The 20,745-nt window shown below is 41.8% G+C and overlaps 1 protein-coding gene across 1 annotated transcript in view; it reads left to right on the forward strand.

Moving 5' to 3' along the window:
• The window catches only part of CMYA5 (cardiomyopathy associated 5), a 45,626-nt gene extending 30,797 nt beyond the window's left edge, over positions 1-14,829 (forward strand). The window contains exons 9-13 of the mRNA XM_009094067.4: positions 3,145-3,289; positions 11,319-11,452; positions 12,210-12,309; positions 13,261-13,437; positions 14,275-14,829. Coding sequence (XP_009092315.2) covers positions 3,145-3,289; positions 11,319-11,452; positions 12,210-12,309; positions 13,261-13,437; positions 14,275-14,527 — 809 coding nt within the window. The 3' untranslated portion in view covers positions 14,528-14,829. The remainder of the gene's footprint in view (positions 1-3,144; positions 3,290-11,318; positions 11,453-12,209; positions 12,310-13,260; positions 13,438-14,274) is intronic.
• Positions 14,830-20,745: the final 5,916 nt, after the last annotated feature.

Here is a 20,745-nt window from a genome sequence, read left to right on the forward strand (position 1 = left end):
CATTACATATTCATCTTCTGAGTGTGTTGCACTGCTCCATGGAAGCTCTGGGAAAGCCACCTGGCTGCTGCTTGCTGCTGCTCCCTCTCCTGCCCACAGTGGAGGAGATGGCTGCATGTTTTGCCTCTCTCCCTTTCAGCTGAACACATCTATGTTGCATTGATTTAAGGTATTAAGTTTTCAAGGGAAGGACTGCTTTAGTGAGGTTACATGCCGTGTCTTGGTCAGTGGGACACAAATCTCAGGTGTGCCTGAGAGGCTCTGCTGTTGTTTAAGTAGTATAAATTGAGATGAGTAACTAGATGAGTATTGCTTATGAGCTTCATTTGACTGATTAAGTTTTCTGAGCATTAATTTCTTTAATAATTTGTATTGACAAAACTATTGCTTTTTGAATTGCAAGCAAGGAGAAGCATCTTTGTGTTTGAAGCCCTCCTGTTACACAATTTTTTCAGTGCTGCAGGATAAAAACAATTACTCCATTCCTGAAGTCACAAATACAGGCAAGGATTTCTAACAATTTCATAGCAAAAAATTCTGTTCCACACTGAATTTCTTGTTGAAATTACTTGGCAGCAGCCACAGCTTCAAGCCTTTTGCTTAATCTACTAGACTTCACATATGTTGATCATTCTGCCTGATACTTAATTTGTGATTTATATTTTGACAAAGGTTATTTTCCAGAGAACTCAAAGGGGAAATTCAAATTTTTGGCCTCAGTAATGCAACTGTGAACATAGTGGAAACTTTTTGACAAACGCACAAATAATTAGGAGTTATTGCTACCTAATAAATCATAATTTTAAAAGGGCGTTTCACCTTTCTAAAACCATTATTTTTAAGAAATCTCTTTGTCTTTTGGGGTCAATCTCACCATACTTTTTCTCCTAAAAATTGAGTACTTCTAAGAAAAGTTAATTTATATGAGTCTTTAATGGCTTCCTTCAGCTTGTTTCTTTAAGAAAACAAATAAACTAGGTAAAATGTGGGCGTATTAAACACCATCCTTAAAAGCTCAGTTGAACTCCCTCTGGAGTGCATGAGCCCCAGAAGAACTTCTGGAGACACTGCTGGGGACTGGCTGATGCAGAATTGCTGCATCTTTTCAACAGTGAAGGCAGAAAGATGAGCACCAGTAATGGAAGCCAGTTCTTCAGTGGGAGTCCAGCTGCTTTGATACAAAGATAAATTTAAATTCTTCAAGTAGCCCAGTTACCTCAGAAGCAAGAATGTAGAGTTTTGTTTTTGGTAATTCAGATTAAAAATTCACAAATACAAGAAAATCATTTGCTGATATATGCAGTTATAGGAATATACACCTTAATAGCTGAACAAAGCTGAGACTCTTCCAGTGGTTGGGAATGCTCACAAAATTTCTCTGTTGGCACTGCACCCATGGAAGTGTCAGTGTAGCCTGGAGAGCTGTGGGGAACACAGGTAGATGCTGTTGTAGCATCCCCCAGAGCCCCCTGACTCTTGCTCCTCCACCTCCCAGACTGACAGCTTGTCCTTCCCTCCACTGAGGAACATTCTGTTTCCAAACAGTGTTTGCAGTGAGGGGATGATGCTCAAGGCAAGAAGCATCCCTCTATCCCTCAGACCCCTCCCCCCCAACTTATCTCCTGGTGATCTCTCCTTGCAGTCCTAAAGACACAGAAGTGGACACACCTTCTGCTGTTGCTCAAAGCCTGCATGATTTTCACCCCATTGGCTTTTTGCCTCTTATACAATCACTTACATGAGTTCCAGAATATCACAAAGTTAGATTTTGTATTCTAGCTGCAGTTAATTTGTTTAAAAATCTCAGAAGCACAGTAACAGCTTTTTCTAGTATGCTCACTTCAGCTACTCTTTGGACAGGTATTTTCAAATTACAGTAAAAAAAAGTTTAATGTCTTGTGATATGCTGTTTACACATACATACGTGTGGGTATATGTGTAAGCTGGTGACTGCAGGTATTAGGGGATTCTGCTATTAATTTTTCATTCTTTAGCAAGGATGCATTTAGAAACAGACAATAATCAAATTTACCAGAAAAGAATTAAAGAACTAAGGAAGCTACAAAGAGGTATTACCAGATGATGGTCTATCCCCCAAATGCCTTGTTCTGCTAAATATGTACATTAGCTCTTTCTGAAGTAAATCTTAACCTGAACTGCTAGCTTCCTGATTTTCACTAAACCAGGGAACTGTTAAATATTTGTGAGTGGTTTTTTTTCTTTTCTAGTAAAAACAACCCAATTTTCTTTAAAAATAGAATGCATCTGGAATGTTTTCTGTAGTTCTATTTGATTATCTTGTCATAAAATCATCTAATCCCTGCTTTTGTCTTAGCTTCCTATTTGGAACCCCAAAAGAAAAGTTAATTTTTACTACTTTCTTTTTTTTTTTTTTTTTTTAATTAGTACCTTTTCTTTTAGAATTGGCATTAGGACTGTTTATGTGAGTTTCACAACAAGTCGTAAGGTGTTTTCTGTTGCATTTCCCAGAATGGGAAAAAACAAGAGAACACAACTGATCCATTTTCAGCCTACAGTGTTGAATGTGCAGTTTCACACAATAGCTTTTGATTACTTGCAGCTAGTGCATTATTTTATATTCTGTTTTCTGTATTGCAGTCGGGCCTGCAGCTCTTAAACAGAATCTCTAAAAAGGAGAATTTACAGGACCGAATGTTAGCATTGCAAAAATAACGAAGATATAATTAAACAGAAAGTCAGCATCTCCCTGTCACTTTTGCAGCAGCACATTTGTTCCTGATGCAGTTCATGCAGGGACTGCTGAGGACAGGATTGAGGTGATGCAGAGAGCTGCAGGCAGCACTGCCTCGATGCTCTCTCTGCTCCTTGCAGACTGGCAGAAATGAGGAAACATTGCTTGAGGAAAGGCATAAAAATTTACCATTCTAAGGTAAATGTGACAAACGCACAACTATTCACAATGACTTTCCCAGCATGTTTTCGTTGTTTGTTTTGCCTGTAATGCAGCCTCCTGTCATTCAAATGCAAACAAGCAGAAGATCACTGCTGGATGGGCAAAAATCTATCGCGTGGGTTTTCACGGAGGTGACTGTTCCTTCCCTTCCAAGGATGTCCCTCGGGCACCCTCCTCACAGTACAGCTAACGTGTCCTTGTGTCCCCAGCACCCGCTGTGCCCACCATCAAGGCCGAGGACTGCACCGTGTGCTGGGACACAGCCACCGTCCGCTGGCGCGCCGCATCCGTGTCCGCCGAGTCCTTTATCTTGGAGTACTGCCGGCAGCACTCGCCGGAAGGAGAAGGTCTCAGGTCAGTGCCGCACCCACGAAAGCCCCTGGTCAGATTAGGCAGCCGCTAATGACCGTGGTGCAGACCGCGGCTCCTTACGCAAGAGATTATTCTGCCTGCAGCCACGCGAGGAAGAAATCTGCTCCTGTGTGCTGAGGAATTTAAGGGGCTGGCACTGATCCGTGAGATTAGGCTGAGACATAAAAATACTTCCTTTTCATTCTGCTTAACCGGACAATCCCTTTAATTTGGGGCCAAAACGGCGGAAATGGGGTGCTGTCTGCAATCAGCCAGAAGTTTCGGGCTGTGCCGGGCTGGGAAGCCTTGGCGACTGCCGTAGCCCCTGGGCAAGGCAGAGCGGGGCAGCTCCATGGGAAGGCGAGTGGTGGAGGAGTATGGCCGAGTTTGCTCTTCCCTTTGTGGAGAACAAGACGGAAGTTATCTGTAGGCATAGCAAGGCTGATATGGGTGTCTCAGTAATATTGGTGACCCATCTGTGCCATCTAGACGTGCGTGCAGAGACCTCACAACAGCCAGCTGAGCTCGGTAATGCCTGGGTGTGCAGGCATGCCACAGGGCTCCAAGAGTAGCTTTGAAATTCAGTGTAGTGGCTGTTTATTTCAGACCCTTTCTGGTTTCCCCTATGCCAAGCCTGTGCTGCGTAGAGGAGAGGACAAGGAGGGTTGTTGGCACCCCTGAGCCAGGTAACAGTGCACTGTGTTGAAACGAAGAGAAAATTGTTGCAGAATCATAGAATCTTAGAATATCCTTGATTGGAAGAGACCTTAAAGATCATCTAGTTCCAACCCCTCAGCTGTAGGCAAAGAATCACATGGTGGTCTGCATGTCTTTAGGGCTTGGGGGTCTTTGTCTTTTTGCCATATGAAAACAGTGACAATATTCTAGCAAAATACAGCTGCACAGGTCTGAGAAGTTTCGTGAAGTGGAGAGGGGTGACTTGCCATACAGAAGCCTGTGGAAGAGCCTCAGCCCAGCTGAGGCTGTCTTTTTCACTTCCTGAGAAGCCTGTTTAGGGTCTTCACCTATGGGCTAGTTCACATGGACATCGTGAAGATGCGGTAGAGAGGAAAGAGCTCCTTGAAGAGGAGGGAAGGGCTTCATGCCCTGCAGTCAAAATTAGTCAAGTGGACTGAAGCATTCTTAGCTTTGTAGGAGAGAAGTACAACTGTGAAATTGTGAATGCCTTGCTCCTTACAAAAGTAGGCTGAAAACTGAAATTAAAAATTACTGTGTGGGTGAGAGACTCTTTATCATGCAGTACCAGTGTGCTGCATTACTGCAATCGAGGAGAGGTCTCACCCAGTTCTCCTGCTTCTTGGAGGGGCTTGTGTGTTTTGTACCTATTTCATGAGGCCGTCAGGTCCCTGTCAACCTGCCAAAGTCACTGTTGGTCAAAGGTAATGGAGCTGCTGCTGAAACATATGCTGGTTGTTTGCCCTCAAGTTTCTGTGCTGTTATCTGAAATGGACTTTTTTTCTCAAAACTAAACCAGGAACTGTGCTGATTTCTGTAATCCATGAGCAAGGTGTTGGTAACATCAAGTGTTTGCTTGTGTGGTGATAAATGTGGCAAAAAAGCTTCCAGAACAGACCCCTTTGCTTTCTCAAGTGACCTTGTGTAAAATCTAACGTGTTTATAATTATACTGAGTCACATTTGACTTTTTGGCCTCCCTGTCAGCAGAAGCTGGCCTTTGACTGTGACAAGTGTGAAAACTTTCCACAGGACAAGATAATGAATTTTCTCAGAATTGCTATAGCTTAAAATTCTCTATTTGTAGAAGGGCTTTGACCTCTTTTTTTTTTTTTTTTCTTTTTTTCTTTTTTTTTTTGTGTCAAAGACAATGTTTTACCACTTACTTTCCCTGAAAACAATTTCAATTTCCCTCTATTTTTTTTTTTTTCTAAATCAACCCCTTGAGAAAAACCTGGAAATCTTCTGTAGTGTCACAAGTTGTTATGGAGAAGTTTTTTTAAAGATTTCTATTTAAGACTTTAGATAAAGTTGAGGGGATGAAAAGCCTACTGTTAGATGGAGAATTGCCTGTATCACTCATATCCAAGACCCCCAAAGGTGCAATTTAGAATTAGAAATCAGCTTGAATAGAAGTCAAGCAACAGGACTACAAGCCCAGTACCTATATAAGGTAGAATAAAATTCTGACTCTATGCACACCCAGAATTTTGATCTCAAATCTTGTAGATTCTTCTTTTTTTTTTTTCTTTTCTTGAAAGCCTGGAGTTGTTCTCTGCAGTTTTCCTGAGCAACATGCATCTTGGGGATCGGCCAAAAGTGGAGTCCTCTCATAGACAGCCTGTGCCTTTTGTGCTTGCAGCAGTCCTGGAGCTAAGCAATTTCCCAGTCCCTGGGTGGGAGTTCAAACACATTTCTCAGCAACCCTAGAAGGTTCATTCAGTTGCTGCTGTGGGCACAGTGTGAAAGCAGAGGTCAGGGAAGAACATTCAAGAAAAGTTCAGGAGAAGGCAGCATGGTCCCATCCCCATAGGGCAGTTTTCACAGATGTCATTCTGGAAGCTCACCCGAGGTAAAGGACACTGCCAAGGGAGCAAACAGGGAGAAAGGCCCTCATTGAACAGCTAGGGACTGGCTTAAGTCAGCAGCATGTAAACTTCAGCATGCCACAGAGCCACAGTGTGGTTGAGGCTGGAAGGAACCCTTGGAGATCACCTAGAGTAACACCCCCGATCAAACAGAGCCCCCTAGAGCCAGCTGCCCAGGATGCTTCTGAGTAATTCCAAGAGCATCCTTGGAACAATCCCAGCTCCCCAGGGAGAGAATATGAAGCATATCTGGAAATGAAACCTCACTAAAGTTTCCTTTCATATTCTGTCAAAAACCAAACCAAACTGAACCAAACAAACAAAAAAAACCACAAAACCCCAGTCATGGGAAATGGATTTGTAGAAGGCCCACACAGTATGCATCTGTATGCAAACTTTGAGGTAAGAAATGCTGATTTAGAGATGCCACGGAATAGGATAGATATTGTTGAGAGGAATGGAGCTAGAAAAAAGTTTCAAAAGATGGCCTTGCAAATAAGACTAGATACTTTGGAGAAAGAGAACTATGAATGATGCATTGGGGTAGGACCCACGAGGGGTTGTTTTAGATGATTGGCTTTAAGGCGTCTACAGCATGGTGTGGCAAAAAGCTGATAGTCCAAGAAACACTTATAGTGTGTTGTAATTACAAAATAATCGGCTTCTGATTGTGGTGGCATGAATTATCTCTGTTGTCTTACTCTTCTCATGAGACTGAAAATGGAACAAAAGTTTTTTAAAAGCCTCTCAGTTGCCCCATCTCTAAGTCAAGAAAAAGGTATTATCCAACACCCAACCAACCAAAACATACAAAAAACCAACCAACCAACCAACCAAAAAAACTCCCACCCAAATCTACATTTTCCTTCTCCTTTCTGTCTTCTTGCCAGCTTGCCACCTGAGGGACTTAATTTCATATAAAATCACCTTAAATCTTCAGCAAAAATGAATCCCCGGCCTGCTGCAGTGGTTTTAAAGCTCTTTCCCAGGTGGAATCATTTTCCAGAATCTTTATAAGTGACACTTTGAAATGTTTCTTTCAGTTTCAAGAGCTCTGCTATTTTCTTACTGTTCAGCCTCTTTGTGTTGAGAAGTCAATGGAGTTGTGGGTGGAAGATGGAAAGCTGTGAGAAATGTAGTCCAGGGATTAGGTATGTAGGCTGTTCAGATGGAAAGCCTGTGTCACATCATGAGAAATCCGTAAGACTCAGGGAGGCGGAAATAAGTGCCATATGTGGTGAGCTTGTGAACGTGGAAGGTACTGAATGTCATCCTCTCTGACAGTGCAAGACCAGCAAAAAATTTAATGTTTTTTGGGTTCCTCATGAAGCAAGTCTAATGCTGGAACAAAAGGAACAAGTCTCCCTCCCCTTTCATTGCCCACATGGCAGTCCTGGTAGCTCAGGAAACGGGGTGTTGGAAACGCAGAACCTTCCTTCCCTCTAACTCTGCCAATTGCAGATAGCAGCAAGCAGTGGGTGTTTTGGTGACCTAATCCCAAAACAGACTGAGCTGGGACAGAAGAGAGGAGAGGAGGCATGTGGCACAGCTGGGAGCAAACTCAGGGCTATTTGCTCTTTATTTTTAGCTTCAAGATCTTTTTTCCACTCATGGTGCACCCTTTCTGTTCGCTTCCACATGTATCTTGAGAAGCTTGCATACTTTCACCCTAACTCCATATCAGTGATAGCAGCACAGCTCTGGAGGTACTGTTTCAGTGGGATCTTGGGGGTGGAAATGACAATTATAGCACAGAGGGTGTTGTGAATCACTGCAAGGCATATCGTTTGCTGGGTTCAGGCAATATTAAAAAAATATCCCCTAGATGTTGTTTCCTTTAAATAAATGAGGATGCTGATGAGAGAAAATTAGCATGAAAACACAGCATCAGATGTCCCTAAAACCAGAGAAATCACAGATTTAGCATAAAACTGTGACTATAATATTCCTTGGCAAGTTAAAGGTGAAGGAACATGCAAGTCCTTTTTGTTCTGCTTTAAATAGCACATACAGGTATTTGAAAAGCAGATTTTCAGACTTACAGATTCATCTTACAACAAAAGGATTGAGAGGAGATACTTAAAATATTTAACTTCGAATGCTTCTTGTCTTTCTATGCACTAATTTTTGTATCAACAGTACCAAGAAATTGAGAGGACAGTGCATGTAAGATAACATTTAATCTAAAGACCAGGATGACATTTAATCTAAAGACACTTTGATAACAACATTATTACATCTCAAATCATCTCTAAATTGGGCAGGTGTATATAAAGTAGAAACTATCTGACATTAGAAATGGTGTAGGTGGATTTCTTTTTCTTTCAAAATTACAGTTCACTACTTAAGGTGAGCTTGAGGAAGATCCATCTGCAATGCTTGTTACCAGAAATCAGAAATGAAACAGCCTTCCACCAACACAGTCAGGATGCATTTTCCCTCGCCTTCTCCTACACATAACCTGTGTGCTGTAAGCTAAGCACTAATCATACCTTCTCCTCGTCCTTGCTTTTGTGGAATCAGTCTAAAGCATGATAAACTACTGTGATTGCTGGGGGCCCTCAGTATTCGCTCTCCCCCTTTACCCTACCCTCCAGACAGGAGAGGCAACAGATAGCAAGACCTATTTCTTCTTTGCATGCAGCTTCTTTTGCTCTTGGATCTGGCCCAGAATGTAGCAAATGAAATTCCTTCTTGTCAGCATATTCTGTTTCATTAGTTGGCAGCAGCAGGACTGTTTTTAAGCCTTAATCATAGCTAAAATTGATGGGCTCTTATTCTTAGGCATCTTAAAGCTGGCTGAAATAGATTACCAAGCAGATAATGCTTTCAAAAATCTGATCACCATTTTACAGCCCAGATCTGCCTGAAGTCAAGATTTTTCTGTCTCACTATTACGACTGAAAAGCAGCATGCTATTGCCCTCTGATTTAAATATGGATCCAAATTCTGATCTGGAGAATTTCATATTTGTAAGAGACCAAAGTCTGAAATTCGATTGCTGATCCTATTCTGCAAATTACTGGACCCAACATGTTTTCTAAATACCTATGAGGCATCTCTGGGATCTACACTTCAGATTATGAATACCCCATGTCTACTCCTTATGCCACAATGTAACTATCTAATTGAATTTAGAAGTGATTTTGTGTTTTATTATTTAATCATCTGATAAATAGTACATAGTGAAAAAGATCTCCCAATTTCTTTGGAAGGATACTGACTTTCATGACATTTTCCAGAAGACAGAAGAAGGAGCCATGTACAGGGCATCACTGTGCTTAGGGCATGCTGATCTACATAGTGCCACAGACAGCTTTCAAGGAATAGCTTAGCATATCCTCTTTTCATGTCACTTGTAACTCTTTGCTCAAAACTCCTTTTTGGTGGTCTGTGCTTCGGATTCACATCAAAGATGTCAGTGTGCAGCTTTTAAGGAACAGATTGGTAAGTCTTGCCTAGGAAGCATGGGTAAATTTCTTCAAAGCTTAGGTGCCTACTTCTTTTCCCCTGCCTCTGCTTCTATCCTGTTTTTCCTTTCATATTTGCCTTCTTTCTCAGTTCCCATCTTGTAGTTTTCTTCAAGCCATAATTTTTTTTTCCTCTTGTCCCCTATAGTCAAGTCTAAAGAGCTTGTGCTCTCAGCAGTCGGTGCATCAGGTTACACCTCTTCCCTAAACCTTTCAGCCTGCTGTGCTGTCAGTGCCTTGCTGAAGTGGTCTTGGGTCAGGACCTTGGTGAATCATGAGGGTGGAGCAAACCATGCAATTTCTGCCATTTCTCTTTACTACATCAGTTCCAGGGTTAATGTACCACATTCCCTGAAAGCAGCATAGTCTTGTGCTGATCACACCAGAGCCCCAGACTGAAATTCTTTGAAATTCTCTGAAATTCTTTTAATTTGAAGGAACAGATGACAGAAGCACCCAGTACATTTTCTCGATTCTCTCAATCACCCTCAATGACAACTATCAGTGCAAAATACCTGCCACAGACTAATAAGAATGATACACCAGTCTTTTCTGAAGATGCCATCCTCCTAGAAGGAGATCTGTGTGGTGTAAGCAGGAATCTGGTGTATTAAGAGCTGTGAGATTTTACCTTGATGTGATAAATGCAGGCATGTGAAAAACCCCGATGGATGAGCACTGATTATTCGTCAGTTTGTACTGCTCTCTGGTGGGATATGTGTGTAAAAACAGTAACCCCTAATGAATAGAATGATCTGATCTGACTGCTGACTCGCTTGCCTTATCTCCTCTGGGGCCACAGCAATTTGTGCTGCAAAAAGTAATTTATTTAGTCTAGCTTCTCACAGGGGCATTGCTTGCCATTGTGGAGAGAGACCATCATGGGCTCCACTCTCAAACCTGAGGTGGAAAGGAAAGTGTCTTGCTCACTCTCCAAAGGCAGGTCTCCCATTCTGGGACTTAAATACTTGCCTTGTAGATTCCTAAAAGCATTTCTGGGAGGAAACTACCCACTTTATATAGATAAATAATCTTTACCTGCAGGTGTACAATGCAGAGCAGGTGTATTGTCTGGCTTTGCTGTTAACATAAGAGGCAAAGAATGAGGAAAATCAAGTTCCAGTGCAAGAGAATTTGTTAAGCCAATCTTTCATACTGCTGTCAAAATAAAATGGCATCTTTCTAGCCATCCAAAATGTTTTCACTGATACTTTAAAGCACCTGTGAAGCAGATTGAGTGGGTGCTGACTCCTGCTTTCCAGCAGTGTGTGAAGACAGGGGTAGATGATGTGAGGGCTGGAGTTTTTTGAGGCACTGCACTGGGGAGCATAGTCAAAGCAGGGAACTGTGTGAAGGCAGCTCCTCTGCTCTGCCTCCTGCAAAACTGCCTGTTTAGAGTGTGTGGTACCATAACAAAGACCGAGCCCAGGCTTAGCTGTTGAAGGATTTGTGAGTGAGGAGTTCCCAATAAAAAGTTAGTCACCATTCTATGACGATTTTATGATGAAGTGCATGATTTCTGTGCTGCCTCAGATAATGGTATCAGTTCTTTTGGACTTGTAGCATGTGCCCAGGTAGTAAAGCACAAGTGTATTCAGTGTCATGTAACTAATTAGTGAAAAGGTGGGGGTTTTCCTTCAGAAACTTGCTCGTTTTGTAAAGAAAAAGCAGACTTTTCATAGGAGGGAGATGAGGATTTGACTCCATGCTGCTTAAATTTTATGTGATGAATTATGCCACAAAACCAACATAAAGTGATAATTACACCAAATGATAAGTCAGATAAAGTGAAGACAATCCCTCAAGTGAAATGCTGAAGCTCCTACATAACCCAGTTGTTTGTGAAAACGGTGTTTGTCTTTCTCATTTGCAGTTTCTGTATGGTGTTTGTTATTTCAGTAGTAAACAATATGGTTAGGGAACCTCAGTGTTGACATAAAGCAATCTTCCCTAGTTTGGATACCTGCATACATTTTAATGTTATCTTCAACATTTGTAGATCTTTCGCTGGTATAAAGAAACCTGAATTGAAAATATCCCTGGAGCCCAATGTGAACTATTTCTTCTACCTGAGGGCTGTCAACCCATTTGGGACAAGTGAACAAAGTGAAGCAGCTCTCATCTCAACTAAAGGTAGATCATAATTTCCTGATGTCAAAATAATGGGGTGGAAGGGCAAAGTAGCCAAACATTTTTCTTTGGAAATTATACCTGAAGTTCCCAGTATGGTTGTGACCAAGTTATTGAAATTTTTATCTTGTTAACTCAAATTTATATTATTTTTTTTCCTGCTTAAAATTGCCATAATCAGGGCTTTACTTGAAGTTTGTGTATTTATGTCCTAAAATTAGTATCACCTCAGAAGCAAAAATGTTGAATTCTGTCAAAGAGATTAAGTGATTAAGTATTCTTCAGGGATCTTAGTTTGCTTGAATCTGATAGAGCACAATCAGATAAAAGTTGTTATGACCCTAAAGAAAACCTCTCACAATTAAAACCTAATGGAGTTTGAGTGATGAGGAAGCATTCAAAGCAGCTTTAAAACTCTAAAATTTCCAGATAAATAGTGTTGTGTATGGTTCTTCCAAATCATCCTGAAAATTCAAATTCACTATTTTGAAAAAAGCAATTGATTGAAAATTATTCAAACTTCTTACATACTCTAAATGACCTCTTTATCACCTATCTGCATTTCTGAATATTAGACTGCTGTCTCAGTTTGGAAGACTCCTTGCATTTGCATCCAATTTTCTGTCACTCCTACCTGCCAGCAGACACAACCATGTCCAGCTAAGATGGCAGTAATTGTTGCTTAACATTTTATGATTCATCTCATGTTAATGTAGCCAGCCTCTCAGATCTGGTGTTTCTTTGTCATGAATTGTACCAGGAACTCGATTTCGCCTGCTGAGTGACACAGCGCATCCTGCATTGCAAATCTCTTCTAATGCAACAGTGATCCACCTTCCTGAAAAAACCAAACTCACTGGGTAGGTAGCAGTACCATGAGCAAAGCCATCCTGTGGGATTCAGGATGGATCCCTCACTCTAATTTTTTGCCAATAGGCATCTTTCACACATTAATTTTGTAGAACTGAATCATTTTGGTCATGCAGCCTCTGGACCACATGCAATTGAATCCCCCTTTCCAACACTGCAAAATCTCAGTACTGAGTCAGTGGTGGGATTTTGGTGTACTCGGAAGAGTTCGATGTCACACTAAGGAATGGCCAGGAGGTTGAAGGCAGTGGTACCTCCTTGGACTGCTCCATTTGTTTCAGCCCATGGTCACCGCTTAATCCATCAGAGCCTCAAAGAATTTTTTGCTGCACTGAGAAGGTCAGCTTTGTGGGCTTAGTTTTTAATACATTGTGGATAGAAGTAATCCATCTTCCATAGTTTGCTTCTCTCCTGAGGGTATTATTGGTAGTGTTTTCCAAAGTATTTGTGGGCTTGGAGAATGAGGAAGTGCTCCTGGGATATGTTGACATGATGGTACCAGGCTATCTCTATCCATTGAGAGCATTGCAGGGGGTTGGACATATTGATATCAGTCCTAGGACAAGCACAGGTCCCCTTGTATAACCTGTGCCATACTGATATGGCTTCTTAAAAGGTCATGAGGATTTACTGGTTTAAGCACTTTTTGTTGCTGTTGCCACTAAATGTACACAAGATGTTTGTGACTATGTCTGTATAAAACACCAGGCTTTCTAGTTTGAGCAAGCTTTCTAAATTTGAGTTCTTTTAGATAAGTGATTCTCAGTGCAAAGATAAAAAGACTCTCAGTTAAATCTTTCATAAAACCCTGCAGTTAGAACAACAGAGTGCAATTCATTAGTAATTTTATGTGATACTTCATGATTTGACTGAAAGAAATATCACAGTATGGTTTGTCTACCACCACATTTTATTTACTGTATTGCCTCTTCCACAAACAGGTTTCCTTCAGTCCTGGGTGAACTGCTGCCTGCTCAAGGATGTCATTACTGGGAAATTGTTGTCTCTGCCTGCAGAAGCTACAGGATTGGGATTTGCTATGAGGAAATAACACAGAGCAGTGTCCTGGGGTTGAGTGATACCTCCTGGTGCATGAGGTGCTGTCCTACACAAACCAGGTAAAGAGGATTCAGTCTGGTGGCTCGGGAAGTTACTTGTCCTTCATAAAAATAAAGCCAGCCAGACGCAAGAATCATGAAAGCAGAAAGGATTTTTCAGCTTCCTTTATGTCAATTTGAATAATAAGAAAAGGCTATCTCCATAAGATCTTTAGACCTCCTCTTAGTTTAAAAAGTATAAAGCACCTTAAAAAATAAAATTAAACTCAAAATAGATTAATTTAGCACCCTTTATCCAGACAGTGAATAAAACTTAAAAAACTAGTTTGTTGCTTCTCATATACTGATTTGCTTCACTAAACCCCAACAAGGGTGTTAACTTCAACAGCCTTTTTAGAACCTACTTCCATTTGTAGGATATATCAACACTTGATAGGGAATGTTTTCTCCTGCCTTGCCCTTCACAGACCTCAGCTGCCACTGTGGCAGGACTGCAGGGTGCTGGGGTAGTCTGTGGTAGAAGGCCAGTGCCAGGCTGCTTGGAGGTTTGTAAGGCACCACCCTGCTACTTTGTAAAGGTGCTCTTGATCTAAACAATTGTGCTTTTTTCAGCGTGAAATCATACAGATGTATGAACATTACTAGCTAAATGAAACATCCAAGAGGCTTTTTCTTCTATGAGTCCAAAGGTGCCAAGTGAAAAGACTTGTCAGGATGCCAGGCAGGGCTTGAAGTGATGCCACATTTGCTTTGCCTACGTACTAAGCAAAATGCTGCAGCCACATGATAGGCTGCTGTATGCAGCCACCTGTTAATAGATTGGAATTGAGCTGCAGGTTATTTCTGGTAAATTGCTATGGGGAGGCTCATTGTGTTCTGGTTTCCATTTTCCTGCAGCTTTCTTTACAGATTTCTTCACACTGGTGTGATGAGTGATGTCCATGTGACGGAGCACCTGGCCAGGATTGGCATCCTGTTGGATTATAGTACTGGAAGGCTATTGTTCTTCAATGCAGAGAGAGGACTGGTGCTGTTTGCCATCAGGCACAATTTCACTGATGCTGCTCACCCAGCCTTTGCCCTGGAGAAGGCAGGAGTGCTTACCCTGTGCACGGGAATGGAGCTACCAGAGTTCGTGAAGCAGAGCTAATCTCCTGTTTCACAGGTTCCAGAAAACTGGCAAATACAGCATCAGGGGTTAGAGAGAAGAAGAGGTATGCCAGGAAGGGATAGGTAGTCTTCACTGACGAATGCTACGTGCACAGCTCTCCTTCACATCATCAGCAATTGTAGTTTCTGCTCAGATAGATAATCACCCTGAGCCTGGAGGAAAATCGACTCCTTCAGATGGAGCATGCACCTAGTGATACACAGAGCAGTACTTCTAAGGGGATAAAGAAGTTTTGTTAGATATGATAGTGCTAGCTGTCTTTTTAAAGTTAATTATGAACCCGTGTATGAAATAAATGCATTTCTCACTGCAGTACCTGAAAGTCATTGTTTTATCATTTTCTAGGACAGCCAGAGCCTGAGTCCAAGATGATGTGCGTGGAAAACGCGTAAAAATTTCAACAACTGAAACATGCTACAGGTTGATATATCCTGTGCCATTGTTTGCCAAATCTTTAATGCACAAATTAGCAGAGGGATCATGTAGAGATCCTCATGTTTGCAAAATGGGAATCCCAAGCTAGTTCTTTGTATCAGCCATGTCCAGTCTGAGTATGCTACACCTACCTGCCCTGCTCACAGCAGACTAGCAGCTACCTGACTGTGTCAGTAAATACTGGGCTTGTGAGTAGCTACTCATGAAACACAGGTATTAGGAGACTTGATAGTAGTGGTAAAATTCTTGCCTTGGGTTTTTCATCCTCAGTATGTCAGGTCAGTGGTTTTGAGAGTGAAAGGAAGATTGCTATGCAGGACCTTGTGGATCACCACTTTTCTGTCACTGCTTTTTACCTTTGCTCTTAAAAATTTAATGCTCCTAATTTCAGGTTTGTGTGCATTTTCCTGCATCTGCCCTGCTCTTTACTGTTATCCACACTAGGACCACCAACATGACAGTGAGGTGCAGTGTTTCAGGGCCACAGACGGGCTAAAATTGGTTTATGTCAGCACAGGAGTAGGGTGCAGATTTTTCTCCTTGGCCTTTTCAAACCATTTTCCAAGCACTTCATACATTGGTGCTATGGCTGTCTTCCTGCCCATCTCAGGCTGAAGGCACAAATGCCCATGGCGCTGAACTCCAGTGAGTGCCGAGGGGGATTAATCTTAAAGCAGGCAGGCAATGTTTTCATGCTGTGCCTGCTCTGGAGATTTCTGCCTCAGGGGACTCTTGTTGCCAGACTAATTTTTGAGCTCAGCTGAAGAGCAGTATTCTCTGAATTAAGACAGGTTTCAGGAGTGTAATAGAGTTTGCAGCTGAAAAGAGGAGTTAAATGAATTACCATGAAGCTTCTGCTCTTTATGCTCAGAGAAGGTGCCTGCTGTTGGTTTATTTATGATTTAACACCAGCAAGGCATGTGTTTTCTGCTCCAGCCTGCTATATGCTTGTTGTCTTAGGAGTGCCACAATCCAGACTGTCATAGCAAGCTCAGGCAAGCCTGTGCTTGGTTAAGGCAACACAAAGAGGATCCTGTGACCACTCATTTTAAGCTGGGGCTCTTCTGGCATTTCAATAAAACGGTGCCAGTTCTTAGTCCCTGTCAGGGAGAGAGTGGAATAAAATAGTAGGATTGTGCCATGTTGGCTCAAGTGAGAGTTTTGTAGAGGTGTGGAGGATGGTGAGAAAAGGTCCAGGATTAATTGGGAAAGAAAGACAGAAAGGGTATTGGGGGTAGCATTACTCTGAAGGCTGAAGCGGAGGAGGCGACAGAAGGTAGGCTGGAAACTCACACAAAGCAGATGGTGACAAACTAAAACGCAGGTCAGTAGTGTCAGCAGGGTGTGTTCCTCAGGCTCCTGCAGCCAGTGAGCTCACCAAAGGTTTGACCACCTCCAGATCTTAATGTGGTTCTTAGGAGTAAGCCTGAAATATCCCAGTACTGGGCTGATCCTAGCTATGCCCTCCCCAGCCTGATCACTGCCATTGCAAAAGTGGGATTACTTCATGGACACCAATATCATATGTTGACAAGGGGAGAGATAGTGATAAAAGGAGAACAAAATGACAGGAAATTATCTGGATTTTTTCAATGAAGACAAGAAGCAATTGCCTTGTCAAAGGCAACTATGTATTAGTAGTAATTAGTGATTTTAAAATGAAAAATGAAAGCTTTGTCTATTGCCAGACATTATCACTTAGGTACTACGACAGCACCTGAGCTTGGCAAAATGTTTTTATTGGAGGCGTCTCATTCTTAGACATATTTGGTTAATTTCAAAAAATGGCTGGTGTTATTGATTAATTTTATATAAGGTCCACCTTTTATACTGAGCAGTGTCCAAAATATGTATTTACTGTTTATGTGAAAGCTGGGTAAATTATTTTAAAAGAAAGTGTCACTCAGAGAGCTTAAACAGCACTCATTTTAATGTCTAAATCTGGTCTGCTTTAAGCTATGCCAGATGAAGAAGTCCTGTTCAGGAAAATGGAACAAACTGCGCACTAAACAGGAAACTATATACAAGTTAGTATTCCATATAAAGAAAACACTCTTATTAGTGAAGAAAGCAGACCCTGAAAGCCACAGCTAAACTGCTAGGACTTACAGTATAGAGTACAAACCCTGCTGCCCTTGGAAAGCTGAGAGGTACATCTGCTGTGATATTTTACTTGCCTGATGGGTATTAAGTTCAGAAACTTACTTTCCAGGAGGTGACTGTCCTTAAACACTTCAATGTACAATGCAGTGAGACTTTGACGTTTGTTGCTCTCTTTTTCCTCACCTTTGTAACTTGTATACTAGAAAAGGCAGAAAACTCCCAGTCGCTATGTTTTCATTGTGCTTTATAAATTTAGCATTTAAAAATACCTCAGAATAAGCAAATAATGTCACTTAACTTGGCTTGTAATCACTAAGACTTCATGAAAATATTGAGAGGGTTGTGTCATTTAAACAACATTTTAAAAGTTACACAAATATCTTTAAAAGAGTTCACCAGTAATTTGGGGTTTATTTTCATTCTGAAGTACAAAAGCTGATGCCTAACAATGTAAGCATTGTAAATAAATAATTGGGCTGACCTGAAACATATTTCATTAAAAGGAACAATTTCCTCTCACTTCAGCAGATTTTAGATTAGGCTTGTAAGTGTCTGTGCACTGAGATGAGAATATAGGCTTGACTGTAAAGACAGAATCATTTATTTCTACTGTCAAAACAGCACTGAACAGAAATATTGCCAGTATCAGTGGTATTGATCCACAAGCCTCGCTTAGGTCAGTCTGCCCCTGAGAGAATTTCATGCTTCCTTGCGACGTCAGGCAGACGTTGGCAATGCGTCTGCAAACCGCGGCGTGTGCGCTGTTTCTGCGCTTGCAGAACACCTCTGCTCTTGAGCTGGCTGTTCTTCCAGTGTGAATGGTACTCAAAATGGTCAAGTAATGCCTTGTTTTACAAATAGGTGCATTAACCCCTCCAGATCACTGTCGTTGAAAACTGTGTGCATATTGTCACTGAATCTGTTGTATGACAAATACTCAATAAGTTGTTGCTAAATCCACAGTCCTGAGATATTGCCTGTGATATATGTGTGACATATGATTTCTATTAGTATTGCAGGGGTTTTTAACAGGTATGTAAAGATGGATTTAAGAGTAATGTGAAATTAGGTTCTTTCAAACCATTCTCACTTCAGACTAAAAAGTAGGACCTGTAGCATATTGAAGTTTAAGTTTGATTTGAAAAATCACATTCTGTGGTGTAATCACAATTGCATTATTGTCATTTTGCTGATGGATTTACTATCTATAGAGAATCCCAATATGCTCAGACAGTCACAGAACCACCAAGGAAGAGAGAGCAACTCTCCCACTTCCAGCCGTGTGCGGTGGAAGAGATACTGAGCTTGCCATTTTTCTTGGCAAGTTTGTCCAGTCTTATGGCACCATGAAAAGTAGTATTTGTTGACCAGAGATTACTCTGCAGGACAGTTACTGCAGGACACAGGTTGGAAGGAAATTGAACAGATTTCTACCCTGGACATTGAAGATCGTATAGTTCCAGCTGCCCTGCCATGGGCAGGGACTCCTTTCACTAGACCACGTTGCTCAGAGTTCCATCCAGTCTGGTTTGGAGCACTTGCAGGGACACAACATCCACTACTTCTCTAGGCAACCTATTCCAATGCTTTGTCCTCACATAAAGAATTTCTTTGTAATATCTAATCTAAACCCACCTTTCTTCTTCAGTTTAAAGCTACTCCCCCTTGTCCTGTCACAGCCTGCCCTGTTTGAAAGTCCCTCCACCACCTTTCTGGAAGGCTCCCTGCAAGTACTGGAAGGTGCTATAAGGTCTCTCCAGAGCCTTCTCTTCTCTAGGCTAAACAATCCCAACTCTCTCATCCTGTCCTCACAGCTGAGGTGCTCCATTCCTCTGATCGCCTCTGTGGCCCTCCTCTGAACTTGCTCCAGCTGTTCATTAGAACGGGCCCCAGAGATGGGCACAGCCCTCCAGGCAGAGTGCTCATAGCCTCATGAGAGCTGTGGAGCCGACTCACCTCCCTGGGCTACTGCTGGCCATGCTGCTTTTGATGCAGCTCAGGATGTGGCTGTTTTTTCAGCTGCAAGTACACGTTGTCAGGCCATGCTGTCCATAAATGTCCCCAAGTCCTTCTTTTCATGGCTGTTCCCTATCCATCCTCCACCCAGCCTCTGCTTGCATTTGGGATTGCCCTGACCCAAGTGCAGGGCCTTGCTCTTGGCTTTGAAGAACTTCATGAGTTTCACACAGGCCTGGCTGTCAAGCCTGTCCAGATTCCTCTGGGTGGCATCCCCTGCCTCCCAGGAGTGGAACAGGCTTCACAGCTTGATGTTAGCAGCAAATTTTCAAGTGAATTTCTACTCTGGAGTCACCTCTGCAGAAACAATACTGTCCTTTTCAGGACTTGTTTTACAAGCACACTCTATTTCAAATACACAGTCTTCTGTACCCCGAGGAAGCAGCGGTGCAAGCGGAGGAGTCCCTTGGAGCGTTGTCAGTGCTGTGGTTAGCTGAGCTTCCTGCTGCCAGGCTGTGACCACCCTGCTGGAGTGAGGGATGGACAGGGGGGCCTGGCCACAACAGGCTCGGGAGAGAACTGCCTTCTGCTGGGCAGGCAACAAGCCAGAGTAGCTTGGAATACTGGGACTGGAAAAAGGAAGCCTTTGTCTGAGCATGACTTCACACAGCCCAGCCTTCTGAGGATGTAAAAGTCTGCCTCATGTCCTTTCATGAGCCCTGCTCAGAAGGCACAGTGCATATGCAGACCTGTAATTCTTATTTTCATTTTCACCACAGAGTGGAAAACTACATTTTGAAGTAAAATCAACAGAGATTCTTTTACCTAATTCTGTAACATGATTTAGATATGTACCTGTGGTTCCTCTTATCTTTATCTTATCTCACCATCTTATCTTCCTACTTAAAAAATGAAAAAGTAAAAATGAAAAATTATTCTTACATCAGCCTTTGGGGGAAAAAACCCAACAACCAAACCAACCAACCAAACAAACAAACAAAACCAAAACATGCAAAAAAAAAAAAAAAAAACCCAAACAAACAAACAAACAAAAAAAAAACCAAAGAAAAGAAGGAGAAAAAAAAAGAAAACTTGGACTGGACAAATTATCTCTGAATATTTTATAACAAGAGAAAGGTGCTTTGCATCTATTCCAATAGCATCCACCTGTTCCACACTGGCTACCAGTATAATTCTTGTTTCCTGTGAAGGGTTTTATTCTGAAACAAATATTAATAAAAATATTTTGAAAAAGATGTACAACTAGCAGTGTAAATAACTAATAAATGACTGCTAGTGCTTAGGAAATAATCTGTGTCACCATTTCCTGTATCAAGTGAGGGCTTCCTTTCAAACCAAAGAGTGTGTGTTGAGATAAGTAAAGAGCTTTCTGTGCTTTGACCACAACAGAGCTACACAGAAACACTTGGAGCCTGAACAGGTACAGAAAGAGCATTACTTTGTAGATGATAAAAGCACATTTTGGAAATTAAACTGGGGCATTTCTTGGATGTTAAAAACAAACAAAATAACAAATAAATACAAAAAAAAGTAAATAGTGTCCCTAAGCCCCAAGTAAAAAAATAAGATTTTTAACTCACGGCCATATACTATATGCTATAATATGCTTCTCTGGCACAAATTGGTGCTGTGTTCTGTGATTTCAATGCAGAAGACACAGCCTTGTTGCCTGGCACTGCAGT

This window comes from Serinus canaria, chromosome Z (assembly GCF_022539315.1).
Source record: "Serinus canaria isolate serCan28SL12 chromosome Z, serCan2020, whole genome shotgun sequence".
In the NCBI taxonomy this organism is placed as follows: Eukaryota; Metazoa; Chordata; class Aves; order Passeriformes; family Fringillidae; genus Serinus; species Serinus canaria.